At 34.2% G+C, this 19,786-nt stretch overlaps 1 protein-coding gene across 3 annotated transcripts; it reads left to right on the top strand.

The window, feature by feature from the left end:
* Positions 1-1,657: 1,657 nt before the first annotated feature.
* Positions 1,658-14,301, top strand: LOC118063016 (uncharacterized). Of its 3 annotated transcripts, none has more exons than XM_073407201.1 (9): positions 2,047-2,188; positions 2,923-3,707; positions 8,102-8,242; positions 9,569-10,210; positions 10,739-11,518; positions 12,051-12,911; positions 13,027-13,144; positions 13,235-14,034; positions 14,151-14,301. In XM_073407201.1, exons 2-7 carry the CDS (start codon positions 3,450-3,452, stop codon positions 13,114-13,116), a joined length of 2,772 nt encoding a protein of 923 aa, XP_073263302.1. In that variant the 5' UTR covers positions 2,047-2,188; positions 2,923-3,449; the 3' UTR covers positions 13,117-13,144; positions 13,235-14,034; positions 14,151-14,301. The 3 variants fall into 3 exon arrangements, with proteins under 3 accessions (XP_073263329.1, XP_073263302.1, XP_073263318.1); XM_073407217.1 differs by having other exon boundaries at positions 8,084-8,242; positions 12,069-12,911; XM_073407228.1 differs by lacking the exon at positions 2,923-3,707 and having other exon boundaries at positions 1,658-2,188; positions 8,084-8,242.
* Positions 14,302-19,786: the final 5,485 nt, after the last annotated feature.

Genomic DNA, 19,786 nt, shown 5'->3' with positions numbered 1-19,786 from the left:
TAATATCAAAAATACAATGATAAAAAATTATAGGGACTAAAATGAACTTTGCAAACAAATTGCAAAGCCACAACTTATTTTTAGTCGAGTTTTTCACTTCAGTCCTATGTCTTTCAATTCAACCCTCATCCTTGAAAAAAATATGCAATTAGGCTCTAATTTGGATTTAAAAGAGCTCAATTGTGAAAAAAATAATTGAGTGCCAAATTGGAAATTTTCAAAAAATTCACTATTAATATCCATAGTAAAATGAATATAAGTGAACATTGATGAAGAGAAAACTCCTTTCTCTTTTAATTTATACTATAATTTGGTATTGTGGCACATACTTTTTAAAAATATTCTTTATTTAAAAACAAATTAAAATATTATATATGAATATGCATTTTAGAATTTAATAACTAGTTTATTAAATTAATGTGAATTTGGTCAATATTTTAATAAACCACTATTTTTTAATTAACGAGAATTAATGGTTAAAAATCATGATATAAAATGTTATACCTATAAGTGAGGCTGATATTTGAAATATTGGAGTTGACCAGAAAATCTTCAAAGTTATTCTAAATATTCATGATTTTTTATTGAGAGAAATTTTACCGTAATACACAAATTACGAAGAACTTTTTTTTTCTATGAATTTATCTGGGTACAAGAGTCCATAATAAATTATTAAACATCAAATTTATTCGTACAAGTAAATCCCAATCCTAAACTATAGATATATCAGAAAACCATCAAAATCTTTAAACCACATCTAATCACAAAGTAATTTACCTAGGTAAGGTACGCTAGGAGTGTTAATATATTCTTTAGCCACAACTAGTCATTTACTCTCAAATCTATAACAGGACTAGTATTCTCGTATTTTTAAGTGACCTTGACCTAAACAATTAGGTGACAAATTCAAATGACCCCATGTCACGCGTCCATGTATGATAGCGACAATACATAAAAGATAAACATGAGAACCCTCGTCACAAAATAAAACATTTACAAACATTTTAATGAATTGTTTAAAATCACTATATTTTTTCTACTATATTGATTATATTAATAAGGTGTCAATTGTTTTTTGGTTGCAAATGGTAAAATTTATTACGGTGAGATGTTAATTAATTAAAATTAAATTTAATCATATTAAGTGTACGCTAATATGTTAAAGCGATATCATTTATCTTAAATAAATAACAAATGTTAATTTTTGTATTGGATTAAGTTTAGATCCAACCAATATAAAATAAAATAAGAGGTCCAAGTGTATTATGAAGCAGATCAACAGGTATGAAAACTAAAGCCCCTTACTTGATGGAATCAATGCTATTGTTAGGTTTTTGGCTCTACCCATGAATTTCCTAGTAGTTTACAGTAACAGTACTATTTAATTATGCGGATTTTAGTCCATTCTTGCAAGAGTAGATGCGTTCATTTTCAGCTTTTTAATTTAAATAAGATTTTATCATGCTTAACATTTATTATTTGCTAGCAATGGAGAATTCTTTAGCATTTTCAATTGAAAAATTGAGGATTGAGATAGACCCAGGTTATAACCAAATCGAGTTTAAAAGAAATAAAAAAAGTCAAATAAGGGATCGTGCATGAACTAACAAAAACTTTGAGATAATGACTACAACACTAAATCAACACTTTATTCATGTTAAATAACAAAGATTAATTGCCCACCAGAAATGTCAGCCTCGAAAATCTTGTTCATCTAAAAGTTTCGTATCTCAACAAACTGACATTTATCTTCACACCGTCCCTCGCTCGAAATCTGCCAAAGCTAGAACGGCTTTACATAGAAGATTGTCATGAATTGAAGCATATTATCAGAGAAGAGGATGGTGAAAGGGAAATAATTCCAGAGTCTCCTCGCTTCCCAAAATTAAAAACTCTCCTTATATCTGGATGTGGTAAACTGGAATATGTCTTCCCTGTATCTCTGAGCCTCCCGAACCTGGAAAAGATGACGATTGATCGTGCTGACAATTTAAAGCAAATATTTTACGGTGGAGAAGGAGATGCACTCCCCAGAGATGGCATCATCAAGTTCCCTCGGCCAAGAGATCTTGGGATCAGATCAAATTACATCTTTTTCGGTCCAACGAATTTTGATGCTCAATTGCCTATGCAACAACTAACCATTAAAGGCCACGAAGAAGTGGGTAATTGGTTGGCACAGCTACAAGTACGTACTTTATATTTCTCCACTAATTTAAATTGTCAATTGCGATAATTTATTCTTTCTTCCTCCCTATTCTAAAAGTAAAGTAATTGAAAAAATGCTTATTTTTATTTTTTATGATTTTTTTTATCTAAAACATATATAAATATAAGAATCTTAACTGCCTCATTGTTGTTTGCGTTTATTAAAAATTAATTCATTATGGAAGAACATATTATCTGTTAGATATAACTGCCTCATTTGAAAATATATTATCTGTTAGATTTAACAGCCTCATCGTTTACGTCATTTATATTATCTGTTAGATTTATTCTTTCTTCGTCACTGCTTATTTTTTTGTTTTTATCTAAACATATATAAATATAAGAAACTTAATACCAACAATTAATCATAGAAATCATATTAGCTTATTTTGTATTGGAATATTTAATTCAATTAAAAATATCTTTAAAAATTCATTAACTTTAATTATAACTAAAAATAAAAATATTAGTTAATATTTTTATTTTTATTTTTTACATGAAACTAATTATTAGGCGTTGTTTTAACCTTTTTTCGCAAAAATCTAATTATTATTCAACTTATCTCTAATTAAGAAAAAAAACTGAAATAATAATATGTAATCTCTAAGAAGTATTTAATCCCTTTTTTTTCTCCTATTTATACATCATATAATTTTTTTTTATGAGTGAAAAAATATAAAATTGTTCTCTGATAAGATGGCCATCCATGGGCAGCAAAACGGCTTCTTACAAAGATTAGAAATTGTAAGAGTGGACAATTGTGGGGATGTTCGCGCTCCGTTTCCAGAAAAATTGCTGCAAGCTTTGAAAAATCTATGGAGGGTGGAAATTGAGGACTGCAAATCATTGGAAGAGGTATTTGAATTAGGTGAGCTGCCTGATGAAGGACGCAGGGAGGAGAAGGAGCTGCTGTCATCTTTAATAGAGTTACGGCTGCAAAGGTTACCTGAGCTCAAATGCATATGGAAGGGGCCCACCAGACATCTCAGCCTCCAAAGTCTTGCTCATCTGAAGTTGGATTATCTCGACAAACTGACATTTATCTTTGCACCGTCCCTCGCTCAGAGTCTGCCAAAGCTAGAAAGAAAGACTTGAGATAAGTAATTGCGGTGAATTGAAGCATATATATCAGAGAAGAGGATGGTGAAAGGGAAATAATTCCAGACTCTCCTCGCTTCCCAAAATTAAAAACTATCAAAATATCTTTCTGTTTTTCACTGGAATATGTCTTCCCTGTCTCCATGTCTCCACGTCTTACAAACCTGGAAGAGATGACGATTGATCGTGCTGACAATTTAAAGCAAATATTTTACGGTGGAGAAGGAGATGCACTCCCCAGAGATGGCATCATCAAGTTCCCTCGGCTAAGAGAATTGTCTCTTCAGTTCAGATCAAATTACATCTTTTTAGTTCTAACGAATTTTGCTGCCCAATTGCCTTTGCAACAACTAACCATTCAAGGCCACGAAGAAGTGGGTAATTGGTTGGCACAGCTACAAGTACGTACTTTATATTTCTCCACTAATTTAAATTTTCAATTGCGATAATTTATTCTTTCTTCCTCCCAATTTCTAAAAGTAAAGTAATTGAAAAATGCTTATTTTTATTTTTTATGATTTTTTTTTGTCTAAACATATATAAATATAAGAAACTTAACTGCTTCATTGTTGTTTGCGTTATTAAAAATTAATCATATGGAAGAACATATTATCTGTTAGATATAACTGTTAGGTATTGCCATTGATTTTACACTACCACCAACCCCCACCAAACATTGACCAGCAGCCTTTGTTGAAGAAGATGGCAGCCACCATTGACTGCAGCTGCAGCTGCTGGAAAGAAGAAGAGAAGCCACCATCATGCCTATAAATAGGCACTATACAAAGAGAGCTTTGAGAGAGTTGAGATAACGTGAGAGAGATAAAGAGAAGTTGCTGCCATGGGCAGCAGCCCTGCTGCCACATGCAGCAGGGTGTGTGAGCTAGGAGTAGAGTGGATGATCCTCCTCCATGTATTTATTGTAATCCTTTCTCTATCTCTAAATACAATGAACCTCTCCCGTGGATGTAGGCGGTTTTGCCGAACCACGGTAAATATTGTGTCTCAGTGTGCTTATTCCTCCGTTGAGCAATTATCAGTACATCACCGGTCACCGGATTCCGCGCACAACAATTGGTATCAGAGCATATGGTTAAAGTGGTGTTTGATTTTTGCTCAAAAATGAAAGTTGTCAAAATTGTGTTTTGACCATACCATCGTGTAGAGGAGGACGATACGAAGCCACTGGTGAACACGGCGTCAAAATCGGACGTCGGACATGGCCGCACTCTCCATCACTCTCCGGTGAGGTGGCGGGCCACGCGCGCAGACGCGCCCCACGTGTCTTCTTCACCCGGATGAGTTGACCCGACCCGAATACCAGTTGACCCGACCCATGTGAACAGTAGACATGAACAGTACTATGCAAAGGATGACATCAGCATGATGCAAGGGTGACATCAGAGTACACAGTCAGCAAGGAATTGACTAGTCAACATCCATGTCAGCATAGGGGGACCCACATGCCATGTCATCAGCCGCGAGCCGAGCCGAGCCGGGCTGAATGGGAGCCGAGCCGCGAGCCGAGGGAAAGGATTCTGTGCAGCAGAGTCTACGTGCAACCGGATCTGAGAGTGAATCTGAGCCGTTGATCAGGCCAGAATTGTTTTGATCAAATCTTAGCCGTCTGATGTGCGAATTGGACGATTCAAGACATGTTTCCAGCTAATTTGATCATTCCGGATGCAATGGTACGGTCCGATCGTTGAGATTCGAGACGGAAAATGGCAGTGATGAATTATTAAAGAGAGATTGCCTGATGAGGAGGCATCTGAAGGTCATCATGGTGGTCGATGGAGATGAAGAAGAAGAAGGTACACACATTTGCCCAATTATGTGTGCTGAACTATTAAGTGGGAAAATTTAATGCCTTGATGGAAGGCAAAATTGGGACACTCAGGACACCCGAGATGTGGACGATTTGAGGTATAGAGTGAAAACTGATGAAGACCAATCTTGACGAATCTAAGCACTAGTAGTCTCGCTAGATGTTGAGAAATCAGGTATTAAACCTGTATATTCCAGATCACTTGTAAGGAAAGCCGCAACAAAGCTAGCAAATGGTTGTATATACGGAGAGACAGTACGATGGATAGATATAGCCTAAGAAGTTCTGTCTAGGAGATTGGGTTTTAAGCGGGACCGTTGTGACCCCTCCAATCTTTCCTGGGAACTTGCTTAGTGGAAGGATTATCCATACGGTACTATTTTCGTATATATAGCAGTTTGTAATGAAACAGTTGAAGACTAGCAGGATGACGGCACAAGGGGAACAGTTGGGTTCCGCATGATCAAGGATCTGATGGAGTGGTGATTTCTCCAAAAAAAGGCAGATTCGGTGACTGTGTTTTCTCGAAGGGAGAATTGATGAAGACCCTGATAATGGAAGAGAAATACAACAAGGGGATAAAGATTGGCACCATCTATTTTGACTTGGCCCAGTGTTGTTGTGACGGGATGAGCTGCTGTCAAACATAAGCAAGGAATAGGGAGAAATCTGGAGAACATATATTGCACGAGGGCACACGAAGATTGTGCAAGAGTACCCAAGGGATCCAACGAGGTACTGTAATGAGACAACAGGTGCAAGGAGAAGAAGAGTTCCCAGATGAAGCTCAGAGCATAGACTGTTAAAGTTTGTACAACAAGAAGTCTTTTATGCTCTTGATGAAGACAACAAGCGAAGACCTTTCCAATGCATGCAAGGATGGAAAGAGAGCTGTTGCAGAGGCACCTAATTGAGGGGGTGCAAACGCCTGTGATAAAAGGCGACCGCCTATGATGAAAGGCGTAGACACCAAAGAGAGTGGTGTAGGTGGAGCTATCAAGCAGAAAGGCGTAGAAGCTTCAAACATAGAAATCGAGGTGGAGGATTGCGAGGAGTATACCGCAACTTACTCTTTCTATGTAGTCAGTGGCAGTAATCTCTCCCAAGTCCACATGGTGGTAGAGAATCTTAGAGCCACTGGAGTCATCCTCGATGAAGGAGGATGAGACCTGCGCCAATGACAAGCGGGCGGAGATACCTTAGAGAGAAGGTGTGAGGGCTATGAAATGAGCCCAAGATCAGGTCGCCCAAGACAACGGGCGTAGACACCTCAGATGGAAGGTGTGGGCCACGATGTGAGCCCAGTTCAGACCGTCGCATGACGACGAGCGGAGACACCTCAGATGAAAGGTGTGAGGGCCAGGATAAGAGCCCCAGTTCAGAACGCCCCAGAGCCGATATGCTGGCTAGATATAAGTGGACAGATGGATAGCCAATGAAGTGGCTATATGATATGAAGACAATGCAGAATTGACTTTCATGGATATTGCCCCCATGCTAAAGATCAATGAGCTAGAAGACATTTGCCTTGGACAATAAGTGGATAACTTGTGGAGCATTAAGACGCGACTGCTATGAAGGAGCAGAGGGCATGCGCAGGTTCCGGGAATGAGTTGACTCTTGTCAAGGTGGTGAGCTCGGTAATGGCATTGTAATACTCAGAGTATGAAGACATACATGGATCAACCTTTAATGGGCTGCCCCCATGGTTAAAGGTGGAGAGCTACCTGGACTCTTACGACTAAGAGCGAGAGACTCATGGAGAAGTAAGGCGTGGTTCCTATGGTGGAACAGAGGGCAGGCGCAACTCCTGACTATGAGTTAGACTCTTGGAAGAGTGGTGGGGCTTGTGATCATATTGAGATACTCAGATAATGACTGTCGCACTTGGAATATCCGTTTGAGGGGGTGTTGTAAGCCTTGGTGTGAGGCTTGATAAATCATTCCGGACCGAGCATGATTGATACGCTCGAAGGGGAATGTTCCCAGAGACAAGCGTTAACACTCTTCAGATGTGATGTGTGAGACCATCTGGTTGAAGTGATCCTTTAGTGTAAGCAAGGGTGTGCTTTGGTGACTCTGGTGATTGAAAGGTTTGGCGAGTACCTGTAAACTTGGCCATAGACGCTCTCGGAATGGTAAGCTTGAAAGAGCTGCAGGATGCAAGATTGTGCTGAAGAAGCAAGAGGACAATTGCCCACATAAATGGCAAAGGGGGTGATTGTTAGGTATTGCCATTGATTTTACACTACCACCAACCCCCACCAAACATTGACCAGCAGCCTTTGTTGAAGAAGATGGCAGCCACCATTGACTGCAGCTGCAGCTGCTGGAAAGAAGAAGAGAAGCCACCATCATGCCTATAAATAGGCACTATACAAAGAGAGCTTTGAGAGAGTTGAGATAACGTGAGAGAGATAAAGAGAAGTTGCTGCCATGGGCAGCAGCCCTGCTGCCACATGCAGCAGGGTGTGTGAGCTAGGAGTAGAGTGGATGATCCTCCTCCATGTATTTATTGTAATCCTTTCTCTATCTCTAAATACAATGAACCTCTCCCGTGGATGTAGGCGGTTTTGCCGAACCACGGTAAATATTGTGTCTCAGTGTGCTTATTCCTCCGTTGAGCAATTATCAGTACATCACCGGTCACCGGATTCCGCGCACAACAATAACTGCCTCATTTAAAATATATTATCTCTGTTAGATTTAACTGCCTCATGGTTTACGTAATTTATATTATCTGTTAGATTTATTCTTTCTTCGTCACTGCTTATTCTTTCTTCGTCACTGCTTATTTAAATTATTCAACTTATCTCTAATTAAGAAAAAAAAACTGAAATAATAATATGTAATCTCTAAGAAGTATTTAATCCTTTTTTTTCTCCTATTTATACATCATATAAATTGTTTTTATGAGAGTGAAAAAATATAATATTGTTCTCTGATAAGATGGTCGTCCATGGACAGCAAAACGGCTTCTTACAAAGATTAGAAATTGTACGAGTGGTCGATTATGGGGATGTTCGCACTCCGTTTCCAGCAAAATTGCTTCGAGCTCTGAAAAATCTAAAGGGGGTGACTGTTGACAACTGTAAATCATTGGAAGAGGTATTTGAATTGGGTGAGCTTGCCTGATGATGAAAGGAACGCAGTGAGGAGAAGGAGCTGCTGTCATCTTTAAAGAGTTACGACTGCAAGGGTTACCTGAGCTCAAATGCATATGGAAGGGGCCCACCAGGAATGTCAGCCTCCAAAGTCTTGTTCATCTGTATTTGACTTCTCTCGACAAACTTACATTTATCTTCACACAGTCCCTCGCTCAGAGTCTGCCAAACCTAGAAAGACTTGAGATAAATATTTGCGGTGAATTGAAGCATATTATCAGAGAAGAGGATGGTGAAAGGGAAATAATTCAAGAGTCTCCTCGCTTCCCAAAATTAAAAACTCTCTTTATATATGGATGTGGTAAACTGGAATATGTCTTCCCTGTATCTGTGTCTCCAAGCCTTCTGAACCTGGAAAAGATGCAGATTTTTTATGCTGACAATTTAAAGCAAATATTTTACAGTGGAGAAGGAGACGCACTCACCACAGATGGCATCATCAAGTTCCCTCGGCTAAGTGAATTGGATCTTTCTTCCAGATCAAATTACAGCTTTTTTGGTCCAAAGAATTTTGCTGCCCAATTGCCATCTTTGAAAATTCTAAAATTGAATGGCCACAAAGAATCTGGAAAATTTGTTTGCACAGCTCAAGTACGTCCTTTATATCTCCAAATAATGTTGATTTCTTCCTTCAAATTTCTGAAACTGAAGTAATTGATAATTTATTCTTTCTTCCTCCCAATTTCTAAAAGTAAAGTAATTCGTTTGATTTTTTTTTAATTATATAACAAACATAGTTGCTTATTTTTATTTTTTATGATTTTTTTATTCTTTATTGCTCATTGTTGTTTGCGTTTATTAAACCAAAAATTAATCATAGAAATCATATTATTTGTTAGATTTAATATATATAAGAAACATAAAATAATTTTTGTGTTCAAAGTATTTAACTCAATTAAAATATCTTCAAAAATATTAGTAACCTTTTTTTCACAAAAATCTAATTATTATTCAACTTATCTCTAATTAAAGAAAAAAAAACTGAAACAATAATATGTAATCTCTAAGAAGTATTCCCAATCATTTTTTTTTCCATTTTTTCTCCTATTTATACTCATATAATTGATTTTTTGTATGAGAGAGAAAAAATATAAAATTGTTCTCTGATCAGATGGCAATTCATGGACAGCAAAACGGCTTCTTACAAAGATTAGAAATTGTACGAATGAAGGATTGTGGGGATGTTCGCACTCCGTTTCCAGCAAAATTGCTGCAAGCTTTGAAAAATCTAGGGACGGTGGAAATTGAGGACTGCAAATCATTGGAAGAGGTATTTGAATTAGGTGAGCTGCCTGATGAAGGACGCAGTGAGGAGAAGAAGCTGCTGTCATCTTTAACAGAGTTACAGCTGCAAAGGTTACCTGAGCTCAAATGCATATGGAAGGGGCCCACCGGGCATGTCAGCCTCCAAAATCTTGTTCATCTACGTGTTTGGCTTCTCGACAAACTGACATTTATCTTCACACCGTCCCTCGCTCGAAGTCTGCCAAAGCTAGAAAGACTTTACATAAGTAAATGCGGTGAATTGAAGCATATTATCAAAGAAGAGGATGGTGAACGGGAAATAATTCAAGAGTCTCCTTGCTTTCCAAAATTGAAAACTATCATCATAGAAGAGTGTGGTAAACTGGAATATGTCTTCCCTGTCTCTGTGTCTCCAAGCCTTCTGAACCTGGAAAAGATGCAGATTTCTGATGCTGACAATTTAAAGCAAATATTTTACAGTGGAGAAGGAGATGCACTCACCACAGATTTCATCATCAAGTTCCCTCGGCTAAGTGAATTGGATCTTTCTTCCATATCAAATTACAGCATTTTTGGTCCAAAGAATTTTACTGCCCAATTGCCTTCTTTGCAATATCTACAAATTGATGGCCACAGTGAATTTGGAAATTTGTTTGCACAACTCCAAGTACGTCCTTTATATCTCCCAAATAAATGTTGATTTCTTCCTCCAAATTTTCTGAAACTGAAGTAAATTGATAATTTATTCTTTTCTTCCTCCCAATTTCTAAAAGTAAAGTAATTGGTTTGATTTGTTTTTTAATTATATAACAAACATAGTAGCTTATTTTTATTTTTTTATGATTTTTTTTATTCTTTATTGCTCATTGTTGTTTGCGTTATTAATACCAAAAATTAATCATAGAAATCATATTATCTGTTAGATTTAATATATAAGAACATAAATTTTTGTGTTCAAGTGTTTAATTCAATTAAAATATCTTCAAAAATATTAGTAACCTTTTTCACAAAAATCTAATTATTATTCAAATTATTCTCTAATTAAGAAAAAAACTGAAACAATAATATGTAATCTCTAAGAATTATTTAATCCTGTTTTTTCTATTTTTTTTCCTATTTATACATCATATATTTTTTTTTATGAGAGTGAAAAAATATAAAATTGTTCTCTGATAAAATGGCCATCCATGGACAGCAAAACGACTTCTTACAAAGATTAGAAATTGTACGAGTGAAGGATTGTGGGGATGTTCGCGCTCCGTTTCCAGCAAAATTGCTGCAAGCTTTGAAAAATCCATGGAGGGTGGAAATTGAGGACTGCAAATCATTGGAAGAGGTATTTGAATTAGGTGAGCTGCCTGATGAAGGACGCAGTGAGGAGAAGGAACTGCTGTCATCTTTAACAGAGTTACGGCTGCAAAGGTTACTTGAGCTCAAATGCATATGGAAGGGGCCCACCAGACATCTCAGCCTCCAAAGTCTTGCTCATCTAAAGTTGGATTATCTCGACAAACTGACATTTATCTTCACACAGTCCCTTGCTCACAGTCTGCCAAAGCTAGAAAGACTTGAGATAAGTAAATGCGGTGAATTGAAGCATATTATCAGAGAAGAGGATGGTGAAAGGGAAATAATTCGAAAGTCTCCTGGCTTCCCAAAATTAAAATCTATCATCATAAAAGAGTGTGGTAAACTGGAATATGTCTTCCCTGTCTCTGTGTCTCCAAGCCTTCTGAACCTGGAAAAGATGCAGATTTCTGTTGCTGACAATTTAAAGCAAATATTTTACAGTGGAGAAGGAGACGCACTCACCACAGATGGCATCATCAAGTTCCCTCGGCTAAGTGAATTGAATCTTCGGTTCAGATCAAATTACATCATTTTAGGTCCAAAGAATTTTGCTGCCCAATTGCCTTTGCAACAACTAACCATTCAAGGCCACGAAGAAGTGGGTAATTGGTTGGCACAGCTACAAGTACGTACTTTATATTTCTCCACTAATTTAAATTGTCAATTGCGATAATTTATTCTTTCTTCCTCCCAATTTCTAAAAGTAAAGTAATTGAAAAATGCTTATTTTTATTTTTGATGATTTTTTTTTCTCTAAACATATATAAATATAAGAAACTTAACTGCCTCATTGTTGTTTGCGTTATTAATACCAACAATTAATAATAGAAATCATGTTATGTGTTTACAAATTTTGTGTTCAAATATTTAATTCAATTAAATATCTTTAAATATTTATTAACTTTATAACTAAAATAAAAAATATTAGTTACTATTTTTATTTTTATTTTTTACAAGAAACTAATTATTAGGAGTTGTATTAACCTTTTTTTTCGCAAAAATCTAATTATTATTCTAATTAAGAGAAACTGAAAACAATAATATGTAATCTCTAAGAAGTATTTAATCCTGTTTTTTTCTATGTTTTTTCTCCTATTTATACATCATATAATTTTTTTTTATGAGAGTGAAAAAATATAAAATTGTTCTCTGATAAGATGGCCGTCCATGGACAGCAAAACGGCTTCTTACAAAGATTAGAAATTGTACTAGTGTACGGTTGTGGGGATGCTCGCACTCCGTTTCCAGCAAAATTGCTTCGAGCTCTGAAAAATCTAAAGATGGTGACTGTTAGCAGCTGTAAATCATTGGAAGAGGTATTTGAATTAGGTGAGGAGAACGAGCTGCTGTCATCTTTAACACAGTTATGGCTGCAAAGGTTACCTGAGCTCAAATGCATATGGAAGGGGCCCACCAGACATCTCAGCCTCCAAAGTCTTGCTCATCTAAAGTTGGATTATCTCGACAAACTGACATTTATCTTCACACAGTCCCTTGCTCACAGTCTGCCAAAGCTAGAAAGACTTGAGATAAGTAAATGCGGTGAATTGAAGCATATTATCAGAGAAGAGGATGGTGAAAGGGAAATAATTCGAGAGTCTCCTGGCTTCCCAAAATTAAAATCTATCATCATAAAAGAGTGTGGTAAACTGGAATACGTCTTCCCTGTCTCCGGGTCTCTAACTCTTCAAAGTATACCACAGCTAGAAACACTTGAGATAAGAGATTGTCATGAATTGAAGCATATTATCAGAGAAGAGGATGCTGAAAGAAAAATAATTCCAGAGTCTCCTGGGCAGGATGATCAAGCTTCACCTATCAACGTTGAGAAGGAGATAGTGCTTCCTAATCTAAAGAAGTTGTCGCTAGAACAATTATCAAGTATTGTCTGTTTTAGTTTCAAATGGTGTGATTATTTCTTATTCCCTCGTTTGGAGAAGTTGAAGGTTCATCAATGTCCAAAGCTTACCACAAAATTTACTACTACACCAGATGGTTCAATGAGTGCTCAATCAAAGGTGCTGCTGATTTGACTTCATTTATTGCCTCTCTTTTAGTTTGTTTGTTTCTTGTTTGGCTCAATAATAAGATTTACAAGTTAAAATGAGCATGCCATGCTTGAATTGGTTACAGGTATCTGAAGTAGCTGAAGATTCAAGCATTAATAGAGAGTGGACCCGAGATTATGGGTTGGAAGAAGAAGAAGATGGTGATGATTGGTAGACTAATAATTCGTTCTTTCCCAAACCAGGTGATATAACTGAAGATTATTTATCTTCTCCATTACCTTCAAATTTTAATGGTTGAATAATTCGTTCTTTGTTCTTCACGTTTGCATCAGGCAAGGTTGGTTAGCTGTTACATGATTTCAAGGTTGGTGCTGCGAATATGTTTTAGATTGGCGGGAAGTAATTCGGAATTGTACGAATGAAGGATTGTGGGGATGTTCGCGCTCCGTTTCCAGCAAAATTGCTGCAAGCTTTGAAAAATCCATGGAGGGTGGAAATTGAGGACTGCAAATCATTGGAAGAGGTATTTGAATTAGGTGAGCTGCCTGATGAAGGACGTAGTGAGGAGAAGGAGTTGCTGTCATCTTTAACAGAGTTACAGCTGCAAAGGTTACCTGAGCTCAAATGCATATGGAAGGGGCCCACCGGGCATGTCAGCCTCCACGGTCTTGTTCATCTGGATGTTTATTGTCTCGACAAACTGACATTTATCTTCACACAGTCCCTCACTCAGAGTCTGCCAAAGCTAGAAAGACTTGAGATAAGAGATTGCGGTGAATTGAAGCATATTATCAGAGAAGAGGATGGTGAAAGGGAAATAATTCCAGACTCTCCTCGCTTCCCAAAATTAAAAACTATCATCATAAAAAAGTGTGGTAAACTGGAATATGTCTTCCCTGTCTCTGTGTCCCTGTCTGATCAAGCTTCACCTATCAATGTATGGAAGGAGATAGTGCTTCCTAATCTAAAGGAGTTGTCGCTAGAACAATTATCAAGTATTGTCTGTTTTAGTTTCGGATGGTGTGATTATTTCTTATTCCCTCGTTTGGAGAAGTTGAATGTCCATCAATGTCCAAAGCTGACCACAAAATTTGCTACTACACCAGATGGTTCAACGAGTGCTCAATCAGAGGTGCTGTTGATTTGACTTGATTTCTTGCCTCTCTTTTAGTGTGTTTGTCTCTTGTTTGGCTCAATAATAAGATTTACAAGTTAAAATGAGCATGCCATGCTTGAATTGGTTTACAGGTATCTGAAGTAGCTGAAGATTCAAGCATTAATAAGGGATATGGCTGCAATTATGAAGTAAAATAAGAAGAAGAAGATGATGATGATTGCTAGTCTAATAATTCTTTCATGCCCAAACCAGGTGATATGGCTGCAATTATTTATCTGCTCTCCTTTTCCTTCAACTTTTAATGTTTGAATTAAATTAACACATGCGATATGCATGGATGGTCTTTGTGCTAGAATATGTTTAAGATTGGCAATGGGATACAAATTGGCTTCACATTGTAACAGTCTTATTTATCAAAAGAAGATATCGACTTATCTATCTATGTGTGAATAAGGGTAGCTGTGCTTGTTTACCCATGTAATGTAATGTAATGTTGTGTGTTTAGTCATTGCTGTGCAAACCTCAAAAAAACAATGTTGCTTGCCCATTATTGTACAAGCATCCAGAAGTAAGGGCATATGTGTGGACTTTCATGCGTTCTCCTTGATGCTGAACTCTTTGTTCGATGTTCTGTTTCTAATGCATAATGCATTATTTCTAAACTAATAGGGCCAAAAAGAAAATTTATCAAAATTACAAGGCACGGAGGCAATGACACAATTTGTTTTTTTAAGGCCTTCTATTTTTATTTTTATTTTCATGTTTCAATTTTGATCTTTTTATTTTTTTTTTTTCTCAAACAATATAATTGATTGCCTTTTTAAATTACCAACTTCAAATTCCAATTAACACAGCATTGAAAGATCAATTTTTTTTATTTCAAAAAAGTAAATGATCAAAAGCAAAAAACAAAAGGCAAAGTTGACATCATATTTTTTTTAAAAAAAAAATATTGGTTTTTTATTTGTTTTAATTTTGATCTTCTCATTTTCAATTTCTTACAAACAACAATTTTTTTTATTTTTTTTTTTTTTGTGAAATTGAGCATCATTCTAATATCAATATGTTTTATTGAGAGCAAGATAATCATAAAAAGACAAATAAAAATACATTTCCCATCTCAAATCTTAATCAATTCATCATCAAAGATCACTGAATAAAAAAAAGACAAAAAAATAAAAAGTAAACATTGCATGAATTCATAGTATTTTCTCTAGGAGACTATATTGTTTCAGTCGATCTCTTTTAGGTTTCTATTAATATATATATATATATATTTATTTATTTTATGTTTTTTTTTTAATAATGAATAGGTAAGTTATATCTAACTAATAACATGACACATTGCTTCCTACATCCACATATACTAAAAAGACACTCACTATAATCATATTAGTAGTTATTTGACTCGCACTTTACTATGGGTCAGAAATGTTTTTTAGCAAAATAAATAAATATGAATGCTTTTCAAATGTATTTTTAACAAAAAAAAAACCATAATTATAAATACAAAAAAAAGGGTATTGAGGTGTTTATTTAACTCGCTTCGCTATGGGTCAGATAATATTTTCCAACACAAAAAGAAATGGATGTATAAGTGTTGTTAATGTATTTTTTGATATCAAGAGAAAAAAATATAATTGTGAATAAAAAAAGTTGATGTTTACACAGAATGAAATAAACCGGGGATCATATATGTTAATAAATACAAAAACAATTGTTAACGCAAAGCGCCACATGTAGGAAGTTAATTTTTAATGTAGTAGAAAAATGGGATAGTGGTTCAAATGCATTTCATTGTATCATGATTCTCTTAATTGAGAAACGTGAAACAAAATAAATCTTAAAAAATATGAACTAATAAACTAATAAAGAGTTGTTAATGCCAATCAAATTATAAAATAAAATGATAATCATTTTCATAAAAGTAAAAGATAGATAAATATAATATTTAACCTCAACTTTTCCCTTAATGCACACCTTTCTTCTTCTTCTTCTTTTAATCTTAAAGATCATTTTTTCTTACCAAGAACAAATAATTCTTATTTTTATAAATACATAATGAAAATAAAGTTTATTTATATAAAACATAAAAAAAATTATAGATGAATTGAAATAATTTCTTCAAGATATTAAACACATAAAAGATAAGTAAAAGATAACCACTATTTAAAAAAGACTAAATAAACTATCTAAAAATTTAGAAAAAAAGCATTAATTCAAATATAAATTAAAAAATTAATTAAAAAGTACATATAAAAATATCAATTAAAAAAATAATTAGAAAAAATAAAGAAATAGATTATGCGTTTTTAGTTCTATCAAGTCAAGCCCGCACATCAAGCCGATTTTAAAAAGAACTAGCTTACGTGAACTTTAATTTTTTATTTGAAAGTGCCCCAAATGTTTTTGAAAAAAGATAAAGGGAAACAACATGTCATCTACTTACACTTTCAAGTTCTCAACTATTAGAGGGGTGGCTAGAAAATCATGTAAGGTGTTTTTTGGCCTAAAAATGCAAATTTAAACAAAGTTCACACCAAAACATCTAAAAACGGTCCTTATGATGTAAATAAACCAATAAATTTGCTCAAAAAATAATAAAAGTTTTGGAAATTTCAAGAGCAAAAAACACCTCAATAGAACTCTCTTCATCAAAATTGACCCTTTTTGTTGTGAAAATCAGTGTCAACCGAGACTCTTTCTAGCATTATAATCCAATGACTTTCTGTCTCCTCTCTCAAACCAAGGAGTGAAAAAAATCGAGAAATGAAGTTGTTGACCAAAAATAAAATGTAGGAAAACTTAAGGGACCAAAAAGTCATTAGTTAAAAAGTAGGAGGACCAAAGTGAACTTTTGGCTTCAATCTTAAAACTACCACCCTTTTTTATGCTTTTGTCTTTCACTTTGGTCCACAACGCCGAGTGAACAGTGGTGTGATGAGAATAATATTTTACCCACACCTTTTAAAGTTTCTTATAATTATAAATGTATAAGAATATCTTCAAAAATAAAATCACAGAATGTAGAGTTCTCATAGTCATAACTTATTTCTGGGGTTATTCTTCAAATTCATCTCTTATCTTTTCAAAATAAAAAAATAAAATAAATAAAATAAGGATTGACATTTTGGCAAAAGCAAGCTGAGAGGATTTCAAATCAAGTTACAACTTTGGATGGGATTAGGAGCCTAAATGTATCCCATTACACCCAAAACTAAAGAGACAATGCAGATTCAAGAACAAATTAAATGATTATTGAACAAATCTACTTAAAACTCAAGCCTATTAAAATTAAAATTTTATTATATTTAAGAATTAGTTTGGGTCCAATTAATGGATTTAATTAGGTGCAAAGACTTAATTATACTTTAAATGAGTCAAATTAATTTTATTAGGGGCTTATGTAGTGAAACATTAAGTTTGAAATCAATTAAGGGTGTAATTGAGAGAAATAAAAAGCAAAGAACTAAATTAAGCTTGATAAAAAAAGCCAGTTTTCTTTGAAATCTTAAAAAGATTTAAAAAAAATAAAAATAATGAAAATAAAAAAAAATAAATTTTCACTTCAAAAAATATTTTTCTTTACGTACAACCAAATCTTAAAAAGTTTTTCACATGTATTTTCATATAAAAACAAAAATTGTATCTTTCTCATATTTTAAAAATGCAAAAGTAAATATCATAATTAGTTTATGATTATCTATTAGGGTTTGACCAAAATACAAAAAAATCATAACAATCCTTATGTTAGGGATGTTAGGAATTAGTTGTATTTTGAAAATTAATGTGATGATATAATTTAGACTTCAGAATGGTTAGGATTTCATCCAATAAAATAGACTCTATCATGAAAGAAGATATACTTTAGACCTTAGAAAAGATTAAAGAATAGAAGCATGACCTAAAAAATAATTAAATAATAATGTAGCATACTTTAAATAGAGTGTGAAGAGTAATGTTTTTTCTCCTTGCACAACCAGTCTTTTATCGAACTCTCGCATTCAATTACTCGTTTCATTATAGGAGATTTCGACCAAATTTTCCTGAATTGGATTAGGTAGGTCATTAATTTTTTAGGTGCTTCGTTCATAGAGCGGCTAGGGCTTTAAAGTGTGGCTAGGAGAGCTAATTTTATGGATAGAACAACCATCACTAGTCATGTATCTCCCGTAGGCATATGAGGTGCTGCCCCTTTGAGATCAAATTCCTGCACATGATCTTTTATATTTTTGGCAGATTAGATGATGAGATAGAAACTCTGAACAGCATAACAATAGATGCGACAACTTTTGCAGCTCTTCCTACCTCTCCCCTACATGTACAAGCCTTCTGCAGTTGTAGTTTGCATAAGAATGCTAAATTGGGAGTTTGATGTGTTGAATGCCATATCATGAAATTTAGGAAAAAACATTTAAAACCTTTATAGTGAACAGGGTTTTTCTGTGCTGCCTTTGGGGCAAGGAAGATAATTTATGTTGTGGATGTCCTCAGTTTATCTTTAATGAGGTCAATCATCCTATATAGAAATCCTGAAGTTCCTTTAAAACAAAATTCTATGTCAGGAATTTTAGGCCTTGCAAGTTCTAGGTAATGCAAAACTGTGTTTAAATGAGCATATGTATGTGGGCATCAAGGAGTTGGTGTTTGTTCATCATTAATTTGATAGCCTTTTGATGATCCAATCCCAATATGCTCACCAAACCTTTTTTGTTTACACGTTTTGCATTTCTTTGTACTAAGAGGGTGTTTAAAATAGTGGTAGAAATTACTTTTCAAAATGTGTTTTGCTTAGAAATGCATTAAAATATTTTTTTTTATTTTAAAAAAATTTATTTTTGACTTTAGCTTATTAAAATAATCCAAAAACACAAAAAAAATCAATTTGATATCAAAGTGAGCTATATGTATATGTACAAGGACCTCAATAAATATTCGTTCATACTAAGAACAACGAGTTTCATCACCAAAAAGTAGTATTTCGCTAACTTTCTCTCTTCTTCATAGTTTTTCGATGAATCTCTTTTTTATTCTCAAACTCATGAACTAAAATACGAGTAAAATAAAGCTTTGTACCAAAAAGTTAATGGTGTGGCTTTTTTTTTTTTAGTTCTAAATACTCACATAAAAAGTAGTTTGAAATAAATTATCAACTTCAAATCCCAATTAACACAACATTGAATGATCAAATTGAAAAAAAAAATAGATGATCATAAGCATAAAAAAGGAGACCAAAGTTGACACTATATTTTTTATAGAAAAAAAGGCTTTGCTTTTTTATTTGTTTCAACTATGATCTCTTTATTTTCAATTTCTTGCAAACAACAAAATTGAATTTTTTTTTTTTTGTGAAATTGAGCATCGTCCCAATATCATACTGTTTTATTAAGAGCAAGATAACCATATAAAGACAAATAAAAATAAATTATGAACCTAAAATCTTAATCAATTCAACATCAATGGGTGGAATTGAAAGAAAATAAATTAATCATTGGATAAAAAGGACAAAAAAAGAAGTAAACATTGTGTGAATCCACAATATTTTTACTCAAAAACTATATTGTTTCAGTCGATCTCTTTTAGGTTTCTGGTAATATATTTATTTATTTATTTATTAGTTTTTTTTTTAAATAATGAATAGGTAAGTTATATCTAACTAATAATATAACACATTGCTTCCTACATCCACATATATTAAAAGACACTTACTATATCCATATTAGTAGTTATTAGTTTTTTTTTTAAATAATGAATAGGTAAGTTATAT

This window comes from Populus alba, chromosome 1 (genome assembly GCF_005239225.2).
Source record: "Populus alba chromosome 1, ASM523922v2, whole genome shotgun sequence".
NCBI classification, from domain to species: Eukaryota; Viridiplantae; Streptophyta; class Magnoliopsida; order Malpighiales; family Salicaceae; genus Populus; species Populus alba.
Note: the sequence above shows the minus strand (reverse complement) of the source record. Positions and strands in the feature narration are given on the sequence as shown.

What these genes read in the sequence shown, in the direction of transcription:
- LOC118063016 (XM_073407201.1), top strand. Translation starts at nt 3,450, where the DNA reads ATGTCTCCACGTCTTACAAACCTGGAAGAGATGACGATTGATCGTGCT. An exon ending in ACTGTAAATCATTGGAAGAG is followed by an intron (nt 8,243 to 9,568) that starts GTATTTGAATTG and finishes TCATTGGAAGAG; the next exon opens with GTATTTGAATTAGGTGAGCT. An exon ending in ATTGGTTGGCACAGCTACAA is followed by an intron (nt 11,519 to 12,050) that starts GTACGTACTTTA and finishes TTCTCTGATAAG; the next exon opens with ATGGCCGTCCATGGACAGCA.